Here is a 25,485-nt window from a genome sequence, read left to right as displayed (position 1 = left end):
TCATTGAAGAGAATATTCCTACTTTCGACTGGCTGCAGCCAGGTTATGTAGCATCTTTGAAGTTTGAATGAGGTTGCTTTAAGGTACCGAACTATCAATTATCTTAAGAGAATCCTTTGAATGGAGCCTTCATGTACCACTACAAACATTTGATCGCAGCAATTATTGCATAAGAATACGCCTATCATTTCAAACTTAACCAGTTTGGGCTTGGGCTAATCAACTTATGCTAGTTCTTATTTTCAGATAAGGATTCATACTTGGATTCTCCACCTTTGATTACTCTCCAAATTAATTTTTTTGGTTAACCTCAGAAATTATTCCAGTAGCAAACCTTGAATATGCATCAATGATTTCTTAACAAAACTTAGCACAGACATAACGTTTCATCAATTAGTTACCAATTTTAATACTGGGACTTAGAAAGCTTCCACTTCACAAAGGCATCAAAAAGGCTAGTTTGTACAAAACCTCAGAATCTTGCATCCACTTAATTTCCAATTCACAGATATCTCTTTTTTATGAAAAAAACGATTATGAGCTCACAGGATTAAAATGTCCAGTTTTTCAGCACATAGGATTAGCATTTTGGAGATCTGGTATGGTTAATTTAGACCCAAACGCATAAATTTAGATCTTAGACATGAGTTAAGTCCTTTATTAGATCCTTATCTAAGGGCATTTAATCCAAAAAAGTTCAAGCATGGTATCATTTTTTTGATGAAAAGCATATGAACATTTTATTTGACCAGCTTTGCATTTGCCTACCCCTAGAAGGCTGGGACTATCAACCAAATATTTAGAGAGAGAGGATGAGTATTCCACCTAACAGTCCAATAACCCTAATGGATGAGATTAGACCACATGATAACATGTCTTCGCTGGTAATAGACCTACTTTAATTAATGGATAAGAAGAGAAGGTTTTGGGCCCTATCTTTACATAATGAGACGTTGATTCCATTTGTTTCTTGAAAGAGTGGTTCCAACAACATTTCCCTTTCATGAGCGTGATTCCATCTTAAAAAGGAGAGGTTCTAAATTAAGGTGCCTTTTTCCAATAAAGAAAATCTATTGTATTGTTTTTTCCCCCCTATAATCTATTAAAATATATATCGTGTTTTTTTTTTTTTTGTGTAAAGAAAATATATATCGTGTTTAAGTTTTAACAAGTGCAGCACGTTAGCGACTAATGTCCAGATACTGAAGAACCTTGGCAGGCAGAGAGAGCAAAAGGAATTCCTCCCGACGAAGCTGACGTGACGTGACCATGCATAATTAAATTGTTAGGCACGTAGAATCAACTGCCAGCTTATGATTGATTAGGTAAACAAATTACCTGTTAAACTAAAATATGCGTTGATGGCACTTGTGGGCATGTATAAAGCCGTTGCCGCTGCATTTTTGGATGTTCCAACTGCAATTCTTGGAAGGCTTCTTGCTGCAGAATATGATCTAGCCTTCCAATCGTCTAATGTCCTGAATGTTCTTATGGTTGTGTTTTGTCTTGCTCAAGATATAATAACTTAAGATTTCATCCACAAAAATTGGGTGGAAGATATTATTTGAATTCTTTATTCTTGTATAAGCACCTAAGAAGCATATGGATCCTCATATATTCTTTTCATTTAGACTCTAGCATCCTCGACATACTAAGATTTTATTTAAATCTAATCACAAGCATCATGATTGACCCATAATTAACTCTAATAGACTAGTACTACAGAGTCCTCTGATTCGTACAGACTATGGAAACCCAAAATTTACTATGATATAGTTAATATAGAACTAAATATACATCGGAATAGACCTCACACAAAATGCATAAAGGTATGCCTTTACGCTACGTGCACATGTTGTATGAGCAGATGTTTCATAGAGACACCATTTTTTACTTCTTTCTCACCTAATTTATCAACTTACGAAACCGTTGTACTGGAATTTTTATTAATGATATTCATCATTGACATCGTTTAGCCTGCAGTCTCATCTCACTTTGCCAAAGTTAAGAGGGGTTCTCTCTGTTCCAGACCTTATCTCACTTAGCCAAAGTTTAGCATCCAGTCTCATCTCACAATCATCAGATAGCTGGCCTCAGGTTTTGGGCCTCGTCAATACCATTCCAAAGGACGTTTTCTTGTGCCCATGAGAAACAAATAACACTATGCCACTGCAATCTTGTTTTGGAAACATAGTAATGGACTATTATAACGCAGGAGTTGGTTATAACAAAATTGGGGCACCAAAAGTATGCAACCCATATTCCTTGCATTAGAAAACCGATGAAATGGTGTGCTATTTTGTCCTGATTTTGTCGATAGAGATCAGAAATGGATTTCGTTGCATTTTCTTTTTCCCCATTTGCATGTCTCAATATCCTGAAGGCAGCCTATAATTTCCCCCATTTCAAGCTTGCAGTGATATGGTAGTTAGCAGGTTGCAAAAGTAATGGAGGTATGTCAGTGTGGACACATGAACTTGTTTGGACCTTTATGTGATCTTGGCAGTCTCTCCATGTGATATCTTCTGGTGGGTCTAAAGGACCAAGGGTATAAAGAGAGTTGGAGGAATAGGAGAAAGCCATGCTCAGACAACTCCAAGAATTTTGGAGCACCAAAAATGACTCTGATTGATGGAGTCAGTACTCTGCACCGGCTGGAATCCATCAATTTGGATGAATGATGTCCAGTCTCAAGCAGTGTCCATAATCTGCAGGCCAACTTTTTTCATGCAGCAAAATTCTGTGTTTCAGAATCTGTGAATAAACTTACTCCAGACAGCCATTACATATATAGTTTTTTTTCACAAAGCACAAATAAATTAGCTGCCATACTCAAACCTCACTTTATAACTAAGCTTCCCCAGGAAAAAAATTAAAATCCATATTTTCTTTCTTTCCTCCCAATCCAGAATCATAGCCAGCCCTCTACCTAGTAACTAGAAGTCCAAGCATTTGGATCTAGTTATTATAGTGAAGTCAGTCCCTTCTTTCTCCCAAAAAATATGCAATCGACGTCCCTAAAGATTAGTATAGTACAGTAAAAATTAATCTCTTGGACAATGAAAACAGCAACAATAATAACAGACAATTCACTTAAATTGGCTTTTATGCTTGACATGCAGTCCACCAACTTGTGGATGAGATAAGAGGCAAGTGTGGAGGGGAGGAACTGGGGAAGGGTGGCTGGGTGGGAAAGTTTGAATGTGGAAGCAAATGGTCCTCCAGAGTCCCTTTGGCTCTTTTTGGGGAAGAAAGGGAGAGAGAGTAAAGGTGATGCTCCTTTCCCGAGCTTTCTGGTCTGCTCTGCGCTGCCTCGTAGGGAGACTGGGAGGAGAATTGATTATTTGAATTGTAATGGATAGAAAATTCTACCAAAAACCAAGGGACAGAAATAGAAAGCGGCAGGGTTCTCCTGGGTCAGACCAATGTCGGGTTGAAGAACGAGGGTTGAGAGTTGAATCCTTATAACCTGGGTTTTTGCTGGTAAACCGAAGAACAATTGGACTTATTTAAACCAGAGGAGCATGAATGGTTGGATCTTTAACCACTAATTCTTTACAAACTTAGTCACATATTAAGGCTTGTAAATTAGTCGCACGTAATGCATACAAACAATCAAACATGCATAATGCTTTATAACTTCTCTACTGAATTTCTTTCCTTATATTTAGATCATTGATTTTTCATATTAAATTCTCTTTGTGATTTGAAAGAGCGAGGGGGATTCACCCCTATTATAAGTGGGCAGAGCTTTGATTTATACTTCAAAAAAATTTATATCTATAATGAGAAGCCCCTCCGCTAAAGGTCGGGTTTACTTCCTTCCTTCAATCCCAGGGTACCACACTTTTTTTTTTTTTTGGGTGAACAAATTGATTAATTATATTTTAAACTTAGGTCATTCATAATTTTCTTGAAGAAATGAAGAAACTTGCCCAATAAAATAGTGGTATTTTGTGGGATTCTTATTCACCCAAATCTAAGTCAATTAGAATTTGTTTAGATGATTGGATTCAAAATCCTACCGAATTTATGGGTCGGATAAGATCCAAAATGTTTTTGGAGTAAGTCGGTCTGAATCCTATAAAAAGTAAAAAAAAAAACTATTTGGCCTTTAATGTAGCATAGTTCCTATCTTGATATAAATGTGACTTATGATAGAATTGGATTGCATTAGGTTAGAGTAGTACAGATCAAGATGAGGTACTTAACCTAATGAGCTTGAGTTACATCCTAAGAGGAATTGAAAATTGGATGCTAATGTTTTATTATGACTGATATCAATTTTTAATTAAAAAAATAGAATAGTAAAACATCTTTTAGGAAAATTATTTTATTTTGTCCCCATGCTTGGTTGGGGTGGTTCTTCCGGAAAGGTTTCGGCCAGTTCGACCGTGACGATTTGAGCGATTTGGCCACCGAGCCAACTCATAACCAGCATCCAAGTCACGGGTCGAACGGGTCAACCCGTCCAGTCTTCATGACTTAAAGAAATCCTTATACGGACGCCCACTCCGTCGCTACGCCGTCTAGGGTTTCGTCTTTGCCTCCTTCGTCCGCTTCGAATCGCCCATCTTGCCTTGCCCAAGCTCTGGAGGTACGCCTTCCATCTCCAATTTCTTCCTCTCTATATCTCTCTCGCGGTTAAATCAATCTAATCTAAACCTTGTTCAAACGCTTTGGTTTTATCTTCTCAAGTTATGACCTTCTTAATTGCCGTTGGCTTTTTGTGGATTGATCTATTGAGCTACAAGTTTTGAGCGCAATCCGTTATTGTCTGGATTGCCGACTATCAAAAGTAGCATTTTTTCCATCGAAAACTCAAATCTTTGGATAAAAGTATCTGGATAGATGATTTTTGTTCATAAAAAGTTCGGCACTTTACTGACTAGGTTAACATCAATGACCAAACATTCTATACTTTTGCACATCTCTATCTCATTCAGTTCTATATATCGGCTTGTTATTGTTGTTGTTATTTTTCATTTTTCTGATATTCTGGCCAATTTATTAAACATTATCTGTCGGCTTCTGCAATCCATAAGAAAACAGGCTTCCTCCTTAGAATTATAGAGAGGCAATGGTTAATTATGCGCTGATTGAATTAGTGGCGTGACATCATGGCAAATCGGCTTTTCAGCACTTAAAATCTCTCTGAACTGATGGCATGGGTGACCAGGTTTCACAAGCATAAACGAGATTTCAGACCATAGGTGGATGAGGGGATGCCATTATTTGATCACCTTTGGAGTGGAGAAGGGGCTGGTTTAGATCTCCCATCACGGTGTTTCTAGAGATAGGAAGTGTCTAGACTTCTGTAATGGGAAAACTTTATGGTGCACTTGCCCATTGACATGCATAACGGAGGTGTTGATTTGCTTTAACTTTCAAAACTTGGTGTCTCAGTTTCATTCAACTTTTTATAGGCTCAGTTTATTGTTTTGTATGGCTTGGCTAGATCAGTTGGTTTGACCATCACAGTCTTAAGCAGGGCCTAAGGAATTTATATGGATCGTAAAAACTTGTTTTTGAAAGACATTAAACTGTGCATGACTAAAGCAGGAAATAATTAGGGCTAGAATATCCTTGTTTGCCCCTAGCTCTTCTAGAGGAAAGCCTGGAGAAACTGTTGTGCTTGGTGGGCAAGGGATAGTGATAAATCTAACCACAAGATCAATGCTTGGACAGGAGATAAGATGAGGTGCCAGCCATCCTGATGATTGCTGTTTGTAGAGAATTGGGCCTTCCCTTCTTGGCTTTGGTCTCAATCTCTCTAAGGGCTTTGAAGTTGGGGGGGCCTTAGTTTCGCTGAATATTATTTCACAAATGTGAGTTATTGAAAGTACTGCTTGTCTGCTTCCTTGTTCCTGTCCCTTTATCTTTGCTCTTAAGAAAACTCTAAATTAGTGGACTACTCAGAAAAATCATGCAGAACAGAATTAGTGCCTAGTTAGGAAAACTAGAAATTTCAGCAGCCTAGACCCTGTTTCATGTGAATCTCTTTGTGGTGTTTTTCACAAATTTAGCACTGCTTTTTATTTTTGAGTATTATATGCAATCTTGAATAAAGCATGGTGTTATAATTGACCTAGCCCATTAAACTTTTTTCTTATTATCCAATAACAAACCATCTATCAAGAATCTGAAGATTATGGCCTTGTTCCCACATCCTTTTCCTAGTAAATAATGCAGTTATTCTCCTTCTTTCCTTGTTTCATTCAACCTCTTTCAACGAAGAAATGGAGGATAACATGGATAGGTTCAAGGTGATTCAAACCCTGCATGCCTTAAAAGGGCTCCAAAATGGTTTCATGTCTGGATATTGACTTGGAGACAATCCAATTATGACGTGCTTGGTTTGGTGCAGGCCCACCTTATTTTTAATGAGCCAGCCTTAAAATTCTTAACTCCTTTGGTCTTGTTAGTTGGATTGAATTGAGCTATTTTTAAAACTACAGCCAACCTGATCTGAGGAGGTCATGTTTTGGGACTGAAGTATGGGCCCCAGTCAAAGTTGAGTTAGGCCCAAATTGGGCTGGCCTTGATTGACCGCTAGGTATCTTGGAAAATTTTTTCAACTGTAATTTTAATCTGCTTATTATGTAGTATGGTTGTACAATATTTGTTAATAAAAAAAAATCTTGATTAACACTAGAAATTTCTGTATTTATGTCCTTTTTTGTGTATGATGTGTTGTTTGGTCATAATTTTGTTTAAATCTGCTGGACAACTACTTCTGCTGTCATCTGCAGCCATGTATGATAATCTGGGCAATCAGGCTGGGATGCAGAGGCCTCCAGTAAATCCTCAACCAAACCCATTTGGCAATGCATTCTATGGAGCTGGGTCTGGACTTATCCGAGGTGGCCTGGGGGCATATGGAGAAAAATTCTTGGGCTCAAGCTCTGAATTTATGCAAAGCAATGTATGGAATATGTAAACGGAGAATGCACATTTGTACAGTGCATTGTAAATAAGTTGATAGCCTCTCTTTTGCATTCGAAATTATTGGTAGGCATTGTAAACGATACAACATGCCATTATATTTTCTAACTGTTGGCCTCAAATGTAACAGATTAGCAAATATTTCTCCAATCCTCAGTATTATTTTCAAGTGAATGACCAGTATGTGAGGAATAAGTTGAAAGTGGTCCTATTTCCATTCCTGCACAGGGTAAACCTACTACTTTCTTTATTATCTTCACCTCCCTAATCAATTGCTTCTCGTGCTTCTTAACAAGCATGCAGAAGTAATTTCTGTTTTTGCTATATTTTGTTTCATCCAGGGTCACTGGACCAGGATAACTGAGCCAGTTGGAGGTAGGCTTTCATATAAACCTCCAATTTATGATATCAATGCCCCAGATCTATACATCCCTTTCATGGCCTTTGGTACCTATATTATTCTTGCGGGCTTCTCGTTTGGTCTTATGGGAAAGTAAGTCGTGTATTCTGGCATTGCCCTGCATCTTTAACCAACAACAGTTACTGATCGTAGTTGAATCTCTTGCAGGTTCAGTCCAGAAGCTTTGAGTTTACAGTTCACGAGGGGATTGGCTGGGTGGTTTATGCAGGTTGCCCTCCTGAAAGGTTTGTTATATTCATTAGGTGGTGGGGAGGCGCCGCTTCTTGATATTGTGGCGTATGGTGGGTATGCTTTCACAGGATTGTCCTTGGCTATCCTGGCAAGGATATTTTGGAGTTACTCGTATTATTTTCTGATGCCATGGGTGAGCATGTGCATGGGGGTATTTTTAGTGAAGACCATGAAGAGGGTTATCTTCACAGAGATTAGGAGCTATGAGAAGCACTCGAGCAGGCAACACTATCTACTTCTTTTCATGGCGATTGCTCAGTTCCCGTTGTTCTTCTGGCTTGGGAATTTTGGAATGTGACATGTTTGTACTGACCTCTTCGTTCAGATGATCTGTAATAATAATTCCCTCTCTTTTTCTCTCTCTCGGGCGTGCATGTCCTGCTAGATTATGTGGGTAATCATAGTGTACAGTGCCAAGTAGATGTTGCTAATGAAAGATCAGGCTATGAATAGCTTGTCTTCTGACCTTTGGATTATGCTGTGTGTTGTATTCTCTAATATGTAACTTGTTTTGTAGTTTGTCCATTGCCTTAATAGCATTTTCAAATTTGGGAAAATCCTTTGTGATGTTCTGGGTGTTGCATTATGTGTAAATGAATGCTGGTTTGATTAAATGGACAATTGCCTATATGAGGCTAGTATCTCCCAGCAAAGTGTGTAATAAAGTGGCAGTTAAAAATGATGGAAGATAAATACTAATCCAGCATGCATGTTGTAGGTCTAGCATTTTGAAGTTGCCCTTTCTGGTTACTGCTGTAGAGTGTTGGCATAAATGAAAAACGTACTAGATTCTGAATTCAGAGATTGGATTCTTTCAAATCCTTTTTTCTCCAAAAAAGGAAAAATATATAGAATCTGTATCATGATTGAATTGGATTCTGGTGGCACTGTGGTCTGAGGTAATCTAGTTCCAGTTACAAAGAACTCATGGTGTTTGCGAGAGATTGTAGCTTCTTTACAATTTTATTCTTGTTTGATGTGCATCTCCAATTGGTCCTTTGGTCTCAAATTTGCTGAAGTGCTCGAAAATTTAATGTTACGGGAGGTGTGATTTTGCTGGAGCCTCTGAGCTTAGCATCGGCAGATCATTTTCTTAAATTTTTTATGTTTTAATAAAATTTTTAAAAGAAGAACACTCATCAAGATCCGGGTGACCTGTGGCTATGAGTCTTTACGGCTTATTTTAAGGTATCTAACGGTCCAATGAAATAGGTCTCAGCCTAAACACCATAGAACATTTAGTAGGCCATTTAAGGACGTTGATCAAATATGTGCTCGTGGTTGGAGGATGCATTTTTTCTTTTTTATTTTTTGGGTAAAAATTGGAGGATGCATTTGACTGTCTGGCTCGCTGTGCAATGTTAGCAGGAGTAATAGAAACGCATCAGCTCAATAGGCGTAGTGGCAGAAGCGGGGAGGTGGTAACAAGTGAGACACTACTTTATCATCCATGAAAGTAGTAAAACAAGAAGGTAACGATTAAATAAACATCAGAAAAAAGATAAAATTTTTGAAAAGATCTTTCTAAAATATTTATAATTTTTAATTAGAAATAAATATTGAAGAAGCAACAATAAAAAACAACAGCAAAAAAACATCAGCACTGACAAAAATATATGATATCATTAACTTGTAATATATAAATCCTTCAGTGAATAATTATGAATAGATCATAAAATCCGTATATGATTCAAGAATAATTGAATAGTTGTGAATTGATTCACTTTTGAAGAATAATTTGAAAAATTATTTGACCAAAATAAAAAGACAATACTTCAAGAATTTTTTTAATATCTGTCTGATATATTATCCATATGTTAGGAACTACATTTGAACTGGCAATCTGCATTTGAAGAATGCCACGACCATCGCGGCCATTGGTAAACCTTTATTTTTCTTGGTTAAGAGAAGGGCATCCAAGGTGAGTGATGTCAATGCTAGCTGCAATACTGGAATAGCCTTCCATCAAGCATGATGCAAGTGCGAATCATTTGGTCTCAAACAATCATCCGAATAGAGTTAAATAGGATGAGTGAAAGGCTTGCTCTCAATGAAAAGACAGTTGTAGGAAGATGTAATTCGGGTTTCCTAACCTGTAGGGTTTAGCAGTGTATTAAGGTATGAAACAAGGGAATTTTTTGAGTATGATCTGAACTTGTCTTCCTAAACAAGGGAGCAAATACAACTATATAGCAAGACCAGGAAAATGAATGACAGAGGATGCCTTTTTCATGACTGAATGCTTATGAAATGTCAAAGTTGAACTTCTCAAAAACGTCTCTTAAGTCCTAGGGGAACTGGTCATATTAGCTTTCCAAATAAAACGCCCATCTCTTAAGTGGATCAGCCCTTTCTTTTCGGATTTTGGTACAAAAGAAACCAAGGGTCCATCAATACTCAGCGCTTACATATGCTCAACGTAAGAGCATGCACACTTGCATGAGAGAGAGAGAGATCTTTATTCGGCACCATTAATTATTAACCACTAAAAAAACTCTTAAAAAAAAAGTATTGACAAATTATATCAACGAATTCTTTAAAACCCCCAAGGACAGCAAGTAAAACTAAAAATTGGTGCTGCAATTCCAACTTATCCTCCTTTCTGACCCAACCATGCACTCTTTGATTGCAACTGCATCAAAAAGTAACTCTAATATATGTATGATTAAATCATCATTCTCGTTTCTCATCCCACAGTTACATGCATTTCAATGATTTTGCACATAAGCTAGGTTTCCTGCCTCCCACCTAGCCTCCTAAGTCCATGGCAAACCCCTCTCCTTCCTGCTATTGCCTTGGATAGGATTTCAACACCAATTATCCAAGGAGTTGATGTCAGGTTAATTTCTAGATGTAAAAACTCATTGGTTCCTTCCATCAATCCTTATTGGGTTAGTGTCATGCTTTGTAGCCAACACTACATTAATGGGAAAAGGTGTTAATGATGATAACCCTCTACCTTTCCTTCATAATTTCAATTCAGCACTAAAATCTATTCTCATCTCATAAACTAACATTATACCATTTGCCGATGACATATAATAAGAGTAAATTAACAAGAGTTTCAAAGGCCAAGACTATCTCTCTACAATATCGCATCCTTTGTCATCTCAACACCCACCAAACTACCTATTGTAATATTCTAGCCTTCATTTTCTCCAAGTTAACAAAACAATGTTTAGATTCTATTCATCTCTCTAGTCTTTCCATTAGGCCTAAGCAAGAGTACCCTCATAGAACATAGGATACAGAAATGTATAAGATCAACATCATGAAAGCTGGTATAGTTATGTATGCCATGATAGGCTTATAGAAGATGGTGCCATCATACTGATTTGTCGGATCATCATTCAATTTCGTCACCTTCAAGACCTGATTAAAGAGCTAGTTCACCAAATTTTTCTGAAGGAGCCATTTAATAAAATCAACCAACCTCTAGTATGATCCCATCGTTGCAGCTCCTTGAAGGTATAATATGCATTACCTAATAACTCTTTTGACCTCATTAAAGCAAGCTAATGTTCCAATTGATTATTAAAATAGACTCGCTCATTTTACCAGTGGTCTCTTTGGACTCACTTTGCTCAATACTAAATTTCGTCACCAAGAGAAATTATCGCCAAATTGCTTGACATTTTCCACCTATCTACTCAAGATTCTTGAAGTTGCAGTTTAGGAAACCATCTACATCAGATTTGCATCTAATTTCCATCAAGGAGATCATCATATGAAGCAGACAAAACTTCTCCTCCGGTCATCTTTCCTTTGTACATTTATCTGTCTTGGCTTTGCATGCACTAAAAATCACAATTGTTAATGTGTTTTGCTACCACTTCCCCACTCTTTTGCGGGGCCTTACTTTTGCCTATGCAAAACTTTCAATACAATTATTTTGGAGACAAAAATATAAAAATGTGTGAAAACATTCTATATGCTGCCAAGGGTTTAAATCTGGGTACTAGGCACCATCCTGATTTGCTTCTAGGATGATATGGTACCAGAAAGGGGATGGTATGGTAGGGACATACTAAAACAGATAACAATAGAAAGGATTAGAAAGGGAAAAAATGGTATCTCAGCCCAGCCCTGTGTATCCTGAGTGTCTTGATGCAATCAGGAAAGTCGAGATAAACCAAGATGGTTGGGACATCCCTGTTCAAGAGAATCTTGCAGGAGTCCCAGCTCTCAACATCATGTCAGAATGATGTGGTACCGATGATACCTTTCCATTCCAATGCTCTTTGCATGAAGAGGACTATGAAGATAACCTAATGGTCCCAGCTCATCAGGTCCATCCATGCCTTCTAGCTAATGAATCTTCATCAAGATTTACCCCCCAAAAAGATTTAGAACCTTTGAGTATAAAATCCCAACAAATTTTCTCCTTTTTTCGCCAACCTATAAGAGAACATCTTAGCTCTCAATTGAAGATTTTCAACACTATATTGAAAACAGAATTTAGATAGAGTACAAGTTACATGTCTGTACAATTAAGTTACATGTCTTGCCCTCAAAAAGTTGAAGTTGATTGCCTCCAGTGAGTGGTATTACAAAAAGAGTGAACAAGGTAGAAGTTTTTTATTTTCCATGTATAAGTATTAAAATTATCCACAAAGTAACACCAACAGTTAAAAATACATGCTACTTCTACATTCCAGTTTGAAAGCCTTTCCTATTAATAAGATGAAAGTCACAAACAATATAACTTTCTTAAAGAATAAAAAAAATGATACATTGTGCTTCATTATGCATGACCAGTCAATGTTTCATTTAGACATGAAGTTCCTGAAACAATATTTGCTTTAGCCAGCTAGAAAGCTCAATTTGTTAGCAAGGTAACAAACCAAAGAGAAGCTATCTTGATTTTTTTGCTGAAAAATGGTCCAATTTGACAGGCAAAATATTGACTTAATCATTAGGAGGTCATCGATACAATAATCAAGATGGGAGATCTAACTAAACAAAATTCACTAAATTAAAGATATCCAAGAAAACTACAATCTTGCATGAGAACAATATAGGATAAAAAGGCATACCAGGCCTCATTGGTCAGCACTGAGAAAGAGTTGTTTATCTACAAACAAACAGCAGAACAGACTCACCAGCCCACAACGAGTGCAGCAAATAGAACACCCATTAAGTAGGCCATGACCAATGTGTAGATCGGAGAAAAACTGAAATAAGATGTGATTCAAATAAACCTATACGACTTCTCTCAATTTTGTTATGTATATGTGGCTTGGTAGCTACTACCAGTTTTTGATTCATGGTCTCGACACAACATGATCCAACATGATCAACAATACAAAGCTCCATCAAATCATGCCTTTCCTGTTCACATTGACAAGTGCATCCTGAGTGTTCCCTAAAGGGATTCATGCTCAATTCCCTGATAGCACTATAGAGGATCAATGCGAACCAGCCAATGATAAGACTCCCATTGCATAGATCACCCTAGCAGAAAGAAATATCAGATAAAGAGATATGAGGCCAAAACCCAGCATCTTGTTCGGACGCATGTCACTCCGTGGTAAAATAACAAGAGCCCAGATGAGTCCTGACATAAGAAAACCTATCGTATAAACCACGGACCTATCATGTGGGAGCTCATAAGAAGCAGGAGCTGTCGACCATGCTTTAAGCAACATTGACATCCCCAGACCAGCAAGTGTGTTGAACATGGGCCCAGCATAGCACCCCGACATGGCAATCTGCACTCCATTTCCTCCATTCATAGCCAAAGCAACATTTGACATCAAGTCACCCATTGAATTACCCCATGCCAATACTGTCAATCCAAGAATAGATGGATTGATGCCCAAGATTACACCCAAGGCCACTAAAAGCACAATTAGCTCATTAGCAACAATATAGAACCACCCTATACTCATTATAAAACCTCCTACTACCCATGGAAACAGGAACCTTCTTGGTGGGCAATCAGTGTTCGTGTATAGGAAGGCAAGAACAGCAAGCACAACACCAATGATACCACCTACAACATAAGCAGCAATACTGACTTTGGAGCCCTCACTTTCACTACCGTTCCAGAGAAATGTCAACAGAAGAGGTGCTAAAAAAGCACTGGCAACTGCATATCCTTTTGACCACCTTTCTTCCTCGACAATTGGAATTGTTAACCTTCTTGGAATAGACAAAGGCATCTCCATCCAAAAAAGTAAGTTAGAACAAGAGAAAAATGAGGTTGTCACCTCTCCTTCATCACTCCAACCCCATAAAGGCCTACCATTCTCAAATGAATTAGCCCTGCTGCCCTGATTCGAATAAATAGCCACATGTGATGCCCACATCCACTGAGGTAATGAAGTATGCAACTGCGGCGTCTCATTGTTAGTATCTTCTTCCAGAAGAGAGCTGTAAATAGATTCATCCTCTTCAACACTATGAGAAAAGATGCCCCCTCTAATCGGAAGCAACGGGGTCACGATATCAAACTTCAACAATCGAGCATGCTTCCTTAGCATCTCATTTGCTGCCACAGCGAATGCATAAACCACATAAATTGAAACAAACAAGAATGCTCCCCAAACAGGCACCCTCCCAACAATCAAGATAATGGACAGAGACACCAATGTCAACAGGAAGAAGCTAATATCCCGGATGAAGCATTTCCGATCAATCTGAACATTCTTCTCCGCAACACATAACGAAACAGTCCAACAACAATGCAAGTAACAAAGACTGCACCACCCAGTACACTATTGAGACCCACATCCCCAGTGCCGGTCCCTACAAAAGAAGCTATGCTAGCAAAGACATCAGGAGCACCATTCCCAAGTGGGAGGAGGGTGACCCCAGCAACAGTCGCAGGAAGCTTCAGTAAGCTGGAGAGCTTCTCTAAATTACAACAGAAGTAATCAGCAGCAGTGTTTCCCAGCATATAAAACAGAGCTGCCAGCCATAGGCCAAGCGTGGCGAAGCCCAAAACGCGAAATTTCTCGCAATCACAGTAGAAAAAAGTGAGGTAATCGATGAATCCACCGGAACGGCACTGCTGATGGGCCTTCAAGAAATCACACTGGGTGCCAAAACCCTCGTGCGGGCTAGTCCCGTGCATACCTCCGTGGGATTCCCAAAGGATTCGGAATTCTCGTTCATCCCATCAATTTGGACAACCCCCTTGGTTGAATTGGTCAGAGGAACCTCGGCGATGCGTCGATGAGGAAAAAGATTGGATTTTGAAACCCTAGGAGAGGAAAAATTGGAGTTCTGGCGGACGAAAGGGTTCCCGACAACGTCGTCTCTGTTGTATAAGAAGAAGAGCAGTACCAGAACACAAAAACCATTGACGACTGCACGAAATCTACCATAGCGCCTGATGATCACGTCCATTTCTATAGCTCCACCCGATTCTCCTGACAATCCTAACTCGGAGATCTAGGTTTTGGATACATGAGAATCGAAACAAACTGAGGGGTTCGAATTGGAGGATCGTGCGACGTGGGAGACGTAGAAATTCGAGGAATAGAGTGGATTCGATGGGAATTTAGGGTTTCAGACACTAAAAGAGGAGGTTTTGGGATGGAATTGGGATTTCGTGAGAACCGTACCTTGGCGACGACCAGCGAAGCTTCTCGCTGAGTCGAAACGGACCAAGCGGATCGGTACCGTACGCCTCTCCTCCCGCGTGCTTCGCGTGCAAGTAAGGCCTCAAAAGATAAGATGGTAGTAGTATCGGTGCGCGGAACATTTTCCACTGTCCTGTGGTCTGGGCCTGAGAGATAGGGCCTCGGCCCAAGTTGCCGCGATCTCGGGTGATCTTGAGAAGCCCAAAAAAATAAATTTAAGCGAGAACGCATGCACGCACACACGCACGTCTCTTTCTTTGCCATGATCAATTCTTAGATGAGTTGTAGGTGCAATCAGGGGGATCAATCATACCATCATACTATTGTGAATTGCATCTAGTAATCCTTCTATAGCTTCAGATCATTAATGTGATTCCTTCAAAATTTAAGGAGCTAGCTGCTAATCTCTCTTTCAAGTCAGAGAAAACATAGTGGCAAATGCCTACAATCCACAAACATATCGTGTTGTTGTTGCTACTACATATATGTAATTACAATCATTTCATTATACCTCAGAATGCTTTTTAAGTCATGCTCATAATTAAACTTGTTATAAATTCAACCACTATCATTCTCTGTGAATGCTTTGTTTCTGGTCTTGTGCATTTGCCTTGCCAAGAAAATGTAGGACTTGTAGTTTCAATAAGCTGATTCCAACCATAGGATAGGTTGCATGCTTTTACATTATATACAATTAAATAAATATAATATATACTTAAATAAATATGATATAAATTAGACAACAATCTTCATTTTATGTTTCAAATTAAAAGCAGCTCACCACTTAAGTTTAAATTAAAAGTAGCTCTCTATTTCAAATATAAATTAAAAGCAACTTCCTATTTCTAGCTGAAATGATTGTTATACCCTTATACCCTCATACGATTATACAATAAGACAGTATTATTTTACAATAATACAGTACTGATTTATAATTAGACAGTATTGTTTTCTAATATCGCAGTATTATTTTATAATACGTGATGCAGTACAGATTTATAATAAGACAGTACCATTTTCTAATATCGCAGTATTGTTTTATAATACGATAATACTATTTTATAATAAGATAGTATTGTTTTATAATAATATTATATTATAATAAGACAGTACTATTTTATAATAAGGCAGTACTGTATTATAATAAAAAAGTACTGTTTTGTAATACCCTTACATCATAATAAGGCAGTATTGTTTTACAATAAGGCAGTACTATTTTCTAATATCGCAGTGTTATTTTAGTATTGGTTTATAACTACAGGGGTAATTTGATCATTTATGCCAATTGGGGAGCTGCTTTTAAGTGAAACTCAATTAGAGAGCTACTTTTAATTTTAAACTCAAACGGAGAGTTTTCACTAATTTACCCTATAATTAATTATCATTGTATTAGTTAAATTTATATTATATATCATTTATTTATCACCGTACATAATTAATTTTATATTATATATAATTAATTTATCATTGTACATAATTATATCATATATAGTTAATTTGTTACTATATACGGTTACTTGACTTCAATGCCTGTATTGCCAAAATAACGTAGATACTATTATTTGGGCATAAGAGGAATGATGTTAATTCTAAGGAGAATAATGTCTTGTAGCCCAATACATTCCCCCCAACCTTGATTTATGTCAACATCGCGTGGCATGAGGAGATAGTGCGATTCATGAGGCTTGGTGCAATTTGGCCGGGGTTTTGGTCGCATTTTTTCAATGCCACGCCATAATCATGCTCAAATGGAAACAAATGAAATATCACCCCAAAAAAACAAAGGAAACAAATGGAAAATTGCATTGAGCTCTATGGCCTTTTACTTCGTATGAATGTAAAGTTCTCTAATAAGATCCCTAATTAAGCCTACCAAATAAGCCTTGAGCATGTAAGTCCAATAAAGTTTATTTTAGGTACTCATACCTTATTTAACTTGGAGGCGGTCAAGGGTTTGATGCTTATTATGGTGCTTTAAATTTTTTTTAAATTTAATAGGAATGGTGCTTGATGTGATTGTATCAAAGATCATATAAAGTCTGGAAGAGCATAATAATTTAGGTTCAATAAAAGTTTCTTAGGCCTTTGTGCCCAATAAGTACGAGGACTTCGCATCTCTCTTTCGAGACTCATCTCTCTTTCAGGACTCAATTATATACCTCCTTCCGTCCCTTAAAACTAAAAGCCAAAAAATGCTAGAATTTAGCTATCCCTAATACTAATTTGGCGGACCAATTTTCAAAAATTCTTGCTGTCAAAATCTAATTACTAATTAGCTCACATATTACTTTTGAAAACTCTATACTTCATCTGTCAAAATTTACTCATTGTTGAGGCTATTTTTTGCTTGTCCTGTACATACTCTTCCATAAAATTGCATATTATTGGATTATTTTTATGTTCATATGATTCTTATAGTTTTCTATTCTACTTGAACTTTTGGTATATGCTTAAATTTTCTTGGATTTCAGTTTTTTTTTTTTTTTTGCCTCAATTTTCCATTGCTTTTTCCAACTTTATTGTTGAACTTGTAATTTGTTATCCTAGTTGCAATTTACCAAGAATTTATTTTCATGATCCTCTAAACAAGTGCTTTTCTAATTAATAACCTGTAATGAACTTTTGTGTTTTGCTTGATATCTATTTATATCAACAACTAAATGCCTGGTTGGTATTGCTTTTATTTTTTTTTCAAAAGAAACCAAGAAAAAGATTGCACCGGACTAAACAAGTATGGATCATGAAATCCTTTTTTTTTAAAATTATGTATAAAACTTTAGAGCTTTTGCCGGCAAAGACTTAATACTTGCAAAAAAAATAAAAATAAAAGCAAGGAATGGCCGAAGCTCTGTGCAACTGTTGTCTCCAAAATCAAGCTCCATGAGATGTATTACACTAATTCATAGGAAACAAAAACATGAAAACAACAGCAGTACCGAACAAGCCCTAATTTTTGAACAGATAATTTTCCTATTATACATGATGAAGGAATCAAGCTTTGCAGACATGGTAGCCATGAGTTTAAACAGTAGTTTGATGAGTTCAATCATGTCTATACCTACAACCTTTGATGCTACCTGTGCACTTACCATAGTGCTAATCAATCATCTATCAAGTTCCATTACCACTTCCATTGTCTCACTTCCAACCTTGAGGCAGCCTTAATGGTTTGCATGTTTTGGTTAATTCAAATGTATGACCTGTAACTTATGCTGCATGGAGTAAAGAGAGAAGTGTCCTCTCAATTAAATCTTCATAAGTTTTACGTGAAAGTTTTCATTTGATTTATGTAAGATTGACCAATGACATGGTTTGCATTCACCATGCATTCAAATATTTGGAAACATGCCAAGTGGCACAAGAAAAATGGCAGAATTCATAATTTACATCTAGGAACTAACTCAATGAAACTTCGCATCAAGGTCTCAAAAACTCGGATAGTCAATAGTCTCGTGAAATGATCTGTAGAATAGCTCATCTATAGAAACTCACCAGTGACATTAATGATAAGGTCATGAAAGCTGGATGTGGTTCCTTGAATGTAGTTGGTACTTGGAAGCTTTGAAGTCCATCTTCCGAATGAAATAAATCCCCATTATTACTGGAGGCATATTATATTGAGATATTTGAAGATCCCCCACATGATAACTGCCACCCCATAATAATGGGTACATGTCTTTCTACCAAAAAAGAATAATGGGTACATGTCAAGTGGAAGGTTTTCGTATCTACATCAAATGGTCCCCATGCAGACGTGGATCCATCAATGGCACATTCCAGAGAAATTTCTCAGTGCAAATTGCAACCACCCAGCCAACTTCACGTATTTATGAATGAAGACAATGGTATGGGGTTTGTGATAATTTTGGAATAATGGAGGATCAATGCATTGACAAATAGAGATTGACTGAAAAGATTTTTAACTAACATGAGCTAAGGATGATTGGATTGTTTAATAAGTAATGATTGAGTGATGAGTCACAGGATAGCTTTGCTTTCACTAAATTACCCCTAATGAAGTGTGGATATTAGTTTAATATGATTAGGTTTGGTAAACCAATTTTGAATAGGGAGGTTATTTAGGCTTGTGAACTGCTGCTTTTGGATGAAAGGACAAAAAGTCCTTGCTAGAGGACTCACTCTAACAACAGTCTGAACAAATTGTACAAATATTATTTATCTTAGCGTAAGGAAGCAGGATGTTAATTGCTACAGACCAGTAGTCTGAGAAAATTGTACAAATATTATTTATCTTAGCATAAGGAAGCAGGATGTTAATTGCTACAGACCAGTATATTCTGAAAAGAGAGAATTTATTAGATCTAATGGATTATGGAAGCCTAGATGGTTATAGCTTCTTTTAAAGTTCTTTTTTCCTTTTTGTTTTTTTTTTGTTTTTTTTTTTTTCTTTTGTGGATGGGGGAGGGATCAGACAATGCAACTGAGTGTTTGACGACAAAGCTTTATCGATAATGCCTTTCATTAGGGACAAGGAATCTCTTTTTGCAAATGATTAGGGTCCATGCAGAGTCTCAATCACCACCTCACCACACGGACGGGATGCCTCCTAATCATTGAGGTGTTGCAGATGACCCATGCAATTCGCACCAATACATCTCAGATTCTCAATGTGTGATATACAATTGATCTGATGAATGTTTGAAACCAACATATATCAAGCTCAATATCCTAATCTCTATGTCCAGTGATTTGTACTTAACTACTAAACTTATGATTTAGTCTCCAATATAGAGATTTTAGCTTCATTTTACATCAATCGCTTTATTAAATATATCTTAATCACCTCTAGAAGGAGACCACATAAAGCCAATATGCCTCTTTTTTCCCTATTTAATTTTTCCTAACCAAGTTGATCATCACCCACAACAACAACAAACACATTGGAAACTCCAAGATGAGTGCCAGCATTAAAAAAGAAAAAAAAAGCTCTCATTGGAAAGCTATTCTTTTTCTGAGTTTCTCTTTGCCCTATTCTTTTTGATTGCTTCTGTGCTCAATGCCTCAAACTCCATCTCTTTGCCTCTCTCTTAATTTTGGCTTTCAGAACCATGTCGGTAAATCTTCACCCCCAACTAATCCCTCACAGGAAGCTTGCCGGCAATCCAAAAAGGTTCCATATCAATCAAATAATAACAGATATTTAAAATTAAAGCTAGTTCTTTCAGGCATTAAAAAAAAAAAATAGTAGAAAATGGTATTCTTCCAAGTTCCACAAAAACTAACAGTAGAGAGATGAGGACCATTGAGTGTTAAAAGAACTAAATCTTCTTCAGAGATGATTCTAAATTTAACCTAAAATTAGCCCGAGGCAGTGACAAAAGTACTTTTTTTTTTTTTTTTGTAAACCTTAAAATTAGACATGGTTTTACGAGAAAGTCGCTCATTGTATTTTGTAGAGTTCCGGTCACCGCTATTTTAATCTTGAAGGTTGTTCTGCGTACTACGGGCCAGAGTCGACGAGAAGCAGCTTCCGGAGCCGGCGTAGGCGGAACCGGCGACCTCCACCTGCCGGTGCGGCCCGTTGAGTGTCCGCCGCGAGTCGAAGATCCGGCGGAGGAGGCGGCGCAGGCCGGCGATGAGGAGCTTCGTCGGGTTGACCGGCGACGCGGCGGCGTCCCGGAACTTCCGCAAGAAGCTCGCGTGCTGGGTCATCGCCTCCTCCCTCGACATCCGCCGCCCCGACCGCTCGATCTCCTCCTCCACGCCTCCCCGCAGAGCCCGCACACCCACTTCCCCCCGTGCCTCTCCCGCACCCGCGCCATGTACGCCGTCGTGCACTCCTCCGTCAGCCCGCAGAACTCGCACTTCGCCACCTCCACCACCTCCATCTCCACCTCTCCCGCCGCCGTTTCCCCGCTCACCATCGTCGGCGACCTGAAAACCAACTCAAAAAAAAAAAAAATTCAAATCAAACAACAACCAAGAGAAATCCCTCGGTCTATGTCTAAGCTCTTCCAATCCTGAGTTTAATTAGAATCGTACCGATTCCTCAAACTTTCTTACACCGGGCGGAGATACGGATTCGATTTGGCTACCTGTGCTTCTCCCAGACGGCGGAGGCTTCGCTCTCGTCCTCGTCTATGGCGACCTCCGTCGCCGATTTGTTGTGCTGCTCTTCGAGGAGGGAATCTTCCATCCTTACAATTATAGGATACAACCAAGCCCAATTTAGGGAAGTTATTCTTTGATTTCAACTCGAATTCTTTCTCTTCTCGGACTCTTCCTCCAGCCCTAATATTTCCCGTCCTATCTTTTCGATACAAAAATCTTTTCCCGTGCTAAGCGTCTCTCTTTCACCCTCTCGGTTTTAAGGGCTTAATTGGCGGGGAAGCGGGCGCGACGTCAGCAGAAGTCGCTGGCATTGGATGCGGGCGACGGGGATGCCAGCTCCCACCAGATCGGCCCAGTGATCTACAAGTCGCCACGCGGGAGACGGGTTGTATCGTTGGCACGAAAGAAGGATTCCCTTTCCTTCGCGGGAATCCACCGTTGGATCACCCATCGCCTACGCAGATCGCAAAGCGACTGGTGGATGATCCAAACGTGCGGAAAGGCACAACCCGTTCCCCGCCGTGACTGGGAAAGTAGGGTCCGCTTTCTCGGCCGCGGATGACCGAGCGCGCATGTCAGCGGACGGGGGCGGTGGGCTCGGGTTCGGTAGTGACGTGTCAGATTTTGATCGGAGGAGCCAGAGTCAGGGAGGTGGGGCCGTGGCTACGCGTCCGTCTCCACTTACATGCGACCTGTGTAGGACCGGGCTCTGCGGAGTTAAAAAAAAATTTATATTTATGATAATCAAAAAAAAATATTAATAAAAAATATTTAATTAAATTTAAATTTAAAAATAATTATTTATTTAAATTTTAAATAAAAAATATAACTTAAAAGCAGCTACTCAAATGGTATGAAATGATCCAATTACTTCTGCAGTTATAAAGTAACATCATACTATGATAAAATAATACTGCATTATTTTAAAATAATACTATACTATTATAAAAGAGTACTACACTATTATAAAGTAATGCTACACTATTATAAAATTATACTATACTATTATAAAGCAACACTGTATTATTATAAAATAATACTATACTATGACAATATAATACTATCTTATTGTAAAGAATACTGTACTAATATAATACAATAAAACAACACTATATTATTATAAAAAAATATTATACTAACATAATATAATATTGTCTTATTGTAAAGAAATACTACACTAATATAATATAATAAAACAACACTGTATTATTGTAAAGAAATACTATACTAATATAATATAATATTAATTTATTGTAAAAAAATACTACACTATGATAATGTAATACTACAGTACTTTAAAGGCATAAAGATATAAAGATATAAGGATAATTTTAGCTAAAAATAGAGAATTATTTTTAATTTATAATTAAAATAGGTAGTTACTTTTACATAAAATTTATTTGGGGGCTGTTTTTAAGTTAAAAGTAGAGCTAAAAATTTATCTCTAATTTTTAAAAAAAATATCATATATAATTTATATTTATTATCTTTTTACAAAATATAATATTATTTATATATTAATATTAGATATTATTTATATTCTAAAATGTTATTAATAAAATGTTATTCAAAGCCAACAAAAACTCCGTTCTTTTTGGTCTCCTTCTGTCAGGTCGCGTGGCTCAATCTCCTTTGAAGGAATCTTCTTCATTTTGAAGGATTGGGAATACATGGGTGGAAGAACGCATGCAAATGAGCTGATAAGGGCAATTATTTCGGATTAAATGAGTTGATATTGGCCTGCATCGTTGTCAAAACCAACAAGCCCAGGTTATGCTGGGCTGTATCCCATGGGATTGCTGAAAGAAAAGAAGGTTGGTTCCATTGTCCAGCCCATCTGTTCATGCATCTCACGATCGTAGTAGCTTGAATTCGTCCGACAGTATAAGATGATTGGATACTTTACAATGGAAGTTGAAGAACATAGAAGTGGACATTAAATTTCTAGATCAAGAAAATGCTGCCGTGTCACCATATTTATAGTGTCCCAAGAGGAGGGGAATCAGGTAGCACTAGCACGGCATGTTGCACTCCAAATCTAAGATCATTGTCAACCGCAATTTAGATGGCTCGATTGCATGATGTACTACACTTGCCACCTATCGACTACGTGATAAGGACAATGCGTGTCTCTTGTGCTAATCAAGGTCAAAATGAAGGAACGAGAGAGCTTCTTTGGACAACATAGGTATATTTTGTAGAATCCTAGGAGCGAGCCGGCCACATTTGCTCTAATATATAACGTCACATTGCTTTCTGTTGGTCAGACCAGTTCGGCAGCAGGCATCATCAGCTCATCAACTACTCTACACTTTAGCATGAGAGCTTAGAATCACCTATTGACAGATTCAAACTATTAGGTATTTGAATAGACCAGCATGCAACCCGTATCAGACTGAAATTAACCTAAGACACTACCTAGGTGGAAATTTCTAGTTAGGTTGGTTATAAATCTCGTGCAGATTAACATGGGCCCAGATTTACAAGGCCTGCATCAACCAAGCCCTTCTCAGTTATCATTGAGAAACTTGTCGAGACCCGGATCCTAATCAGTATCAAGTGTGCTCCATGCTTGGCCTGGACCCAAACCAGTCAATATGCACACTCGTGAATGGCTTGCCCTATGTCCCCACCTGCCTCTAAATAAAGGATGAAATCGATCAGATATTATACATTTAGATCTATTTTCGTATCCAAAAATATATGGATATTGATAAAAATTTGAATATTCAATTAATATAGTATCTATATATATATCCATAAAAAAAAAAGATATGAATATGAATAGGTCATCATCGGATTCACATCGAATATTCAATTTTATTTGTAATCATATTAATATGTTATTAATTTAATTTATCATCTATTTAATAATATCATCCGACTCATATTTACATTTATATCCATATTTTTGTATTCGATTTGTATCCGTATATGTTAAAAATAAATATAGATATAAATTTTTATATCTAATTAATATCTATCTTCGTATCTGTATTAGGCAAAATAAATATAAATATGGATATTTGATCGATATCCCATCTGATTTCAATCCCAGATTATTTAGAATAAAAAAAAAATGATGTGCACGGTCGATGCACGTGATTGATACAAAAGGAAAAGAACGATGGTTCTTGATCCTTGAACTAATCTTTATTATTGCGAAAACAAAGGGATGATGAGAATGTCCTTGTATGGAGCAAGATTTACAGGAACAAATTTGATAGCTGGAGCATGTTGCTTAATAAATGTGCTTCACGTCTGTTGCAGAGTCAAAACTAGGCTTCCAATTCGAACCAGCTTACCAAAAATAATGCGAGAGGAGTGCTTCTAAATGTCAAACGTAATATATATATATATAACACACACACACGCTGTAGGAGGGCCTGAAGTGAAAATGAAATATGAGAAGAATAGAAAGATGATGACAATGTGAGAAGAAAAAGTAAACGCCTTGGTCATCTCTTGTGATATCGTTGAAAGCTATAGCATGCAACAAATACTGGTATTGGATGGACGGGATTTTGACCGCTTGCAATCCATTCTTCCCACTAGCATCCTGGCATGGAGAAAGATAGCTATACCTAGTTATTAAATTTTTATTTTTTTCATTGATAAATTATTTTTTTATGCTGTAACACTATATCCTAAGTTTGTTAATTGAATGTTCAAAAAAGATTAGGTCAAATGGACTAACATTTAGATAACAATACCTCCAAGAATAAAATGCATCAATCATCTTCTCCATAAAATAAATGGTAGGTCTGGTAAAGATGATCATACATCATATTTTATTTCATTTAAGATGATCTCTCAACCAGAGGGTTAGATTTTTCTTTTCTCCATACTCTGAGATAGTTGACATCTGATTTAAACATCAGAAGCTCAAACACCATTTTTTATCAATGACTAATGAGATATCATCATCCTCTTATTCATCCATCCACCCATTTCAATCCATGCATCATCATTTCGTTGAAGACATCAGGCTTCACCTCTCCAAGTCCACGTGCACCACTCGTGTATGAACACCCCGTGGCCCACCTTTTTAATCTCAACCGTCCATCTACCATTTCCCTTCATGATAGTACAACCACTCGCACTTTTCTCCTAGCCTGCGCCGCAGGTACATGTCCAACGGCCAGCGATGAGACAAACAAACGGCGGCCACTAAATCCAAAGATGCCCCGCTGTTCGATCCCGGACAGCCGGTCCCGCCTTTTCCTA

The 25,485-nt window shown here is 37.7% G+C and overlaps 1 protein-coding gene and 2 pseudogenes across 2 annotated transcripts; 1 reads left to right on the top strand and 2 right to left on the bottom strand.

Moving 5' to 3' along the window:
- The first annotated feature begins 4,439 nt into the window (after nt 1-4,439).
- LOC105058619 (uncharacterized) lies at nt 4,440-8,154 on the top strand. 2 transcript variants are annotated; one of them, XM_010941597.3, is made up of 5 exons: nt 4,440-4,597; nt 6,753-6,925; nt 7,076-7,174; nt 7,287-7,438; nt 7,514-8,154. In XM_010941597.3, the coding sequence occupies exons 2-5, from the start codon at nt 6,755-6,757 to the stop codon at nt 7,893-7,895; spliced, it is 804 nt and encodes a 267-aa protein (XP_010939899.1). In that variant the 5' UTR covers nt 4,440-4,597; nt 6,753-6,754; the 3' UTR covers nt 7,896-8,154. The 2 variants fall into 2 exon arrangements, with proteins under 2 accessions (XP_010939899.1, XP_019710801.1); XM_019855242.3 differs by lacking the exon at nt 6,753-6,925 and having other exon boundaries at nt 4,501-4,597.
- Nucleotides 8,155-12,548: 4,394 nt separating this feature from the next.
- Nucleotides 12,549-15,238, bottom strand: LOC140854076 (cation/calcium exchanger 4-like; annotated as a pseudogene).
- Nucleotides 15,239-20,325: 5,087 nt separating this feature from the next.
- Nucleotides 20,326-21,076, bottom strand: LOC105058834 (uncharacterized; annotated as a pseudogene).
- Between the last annotated feature and the right edge of the window lie 4,409 nt (nt 21,077-25,485).

This window comes from Elaeis guineensis, chromosome 15 (genome assembly GCF_000442705.2).
Source record: "Elaeis guineensis isolate ETL-2024a chromosome 15, EG11, whole genome shotgun sequence".
NCBI classification, from domain to species: domain Eukaryota; kingdom Viridiplantae; phylum Streptophyta; class Magnoliopsida; order Arecales; family Arecaceae; genus Elaeis; species Elaeis guineensis.
This window is presented reverse-complemented; position numbering and strand designations above follow the sequence as displayed.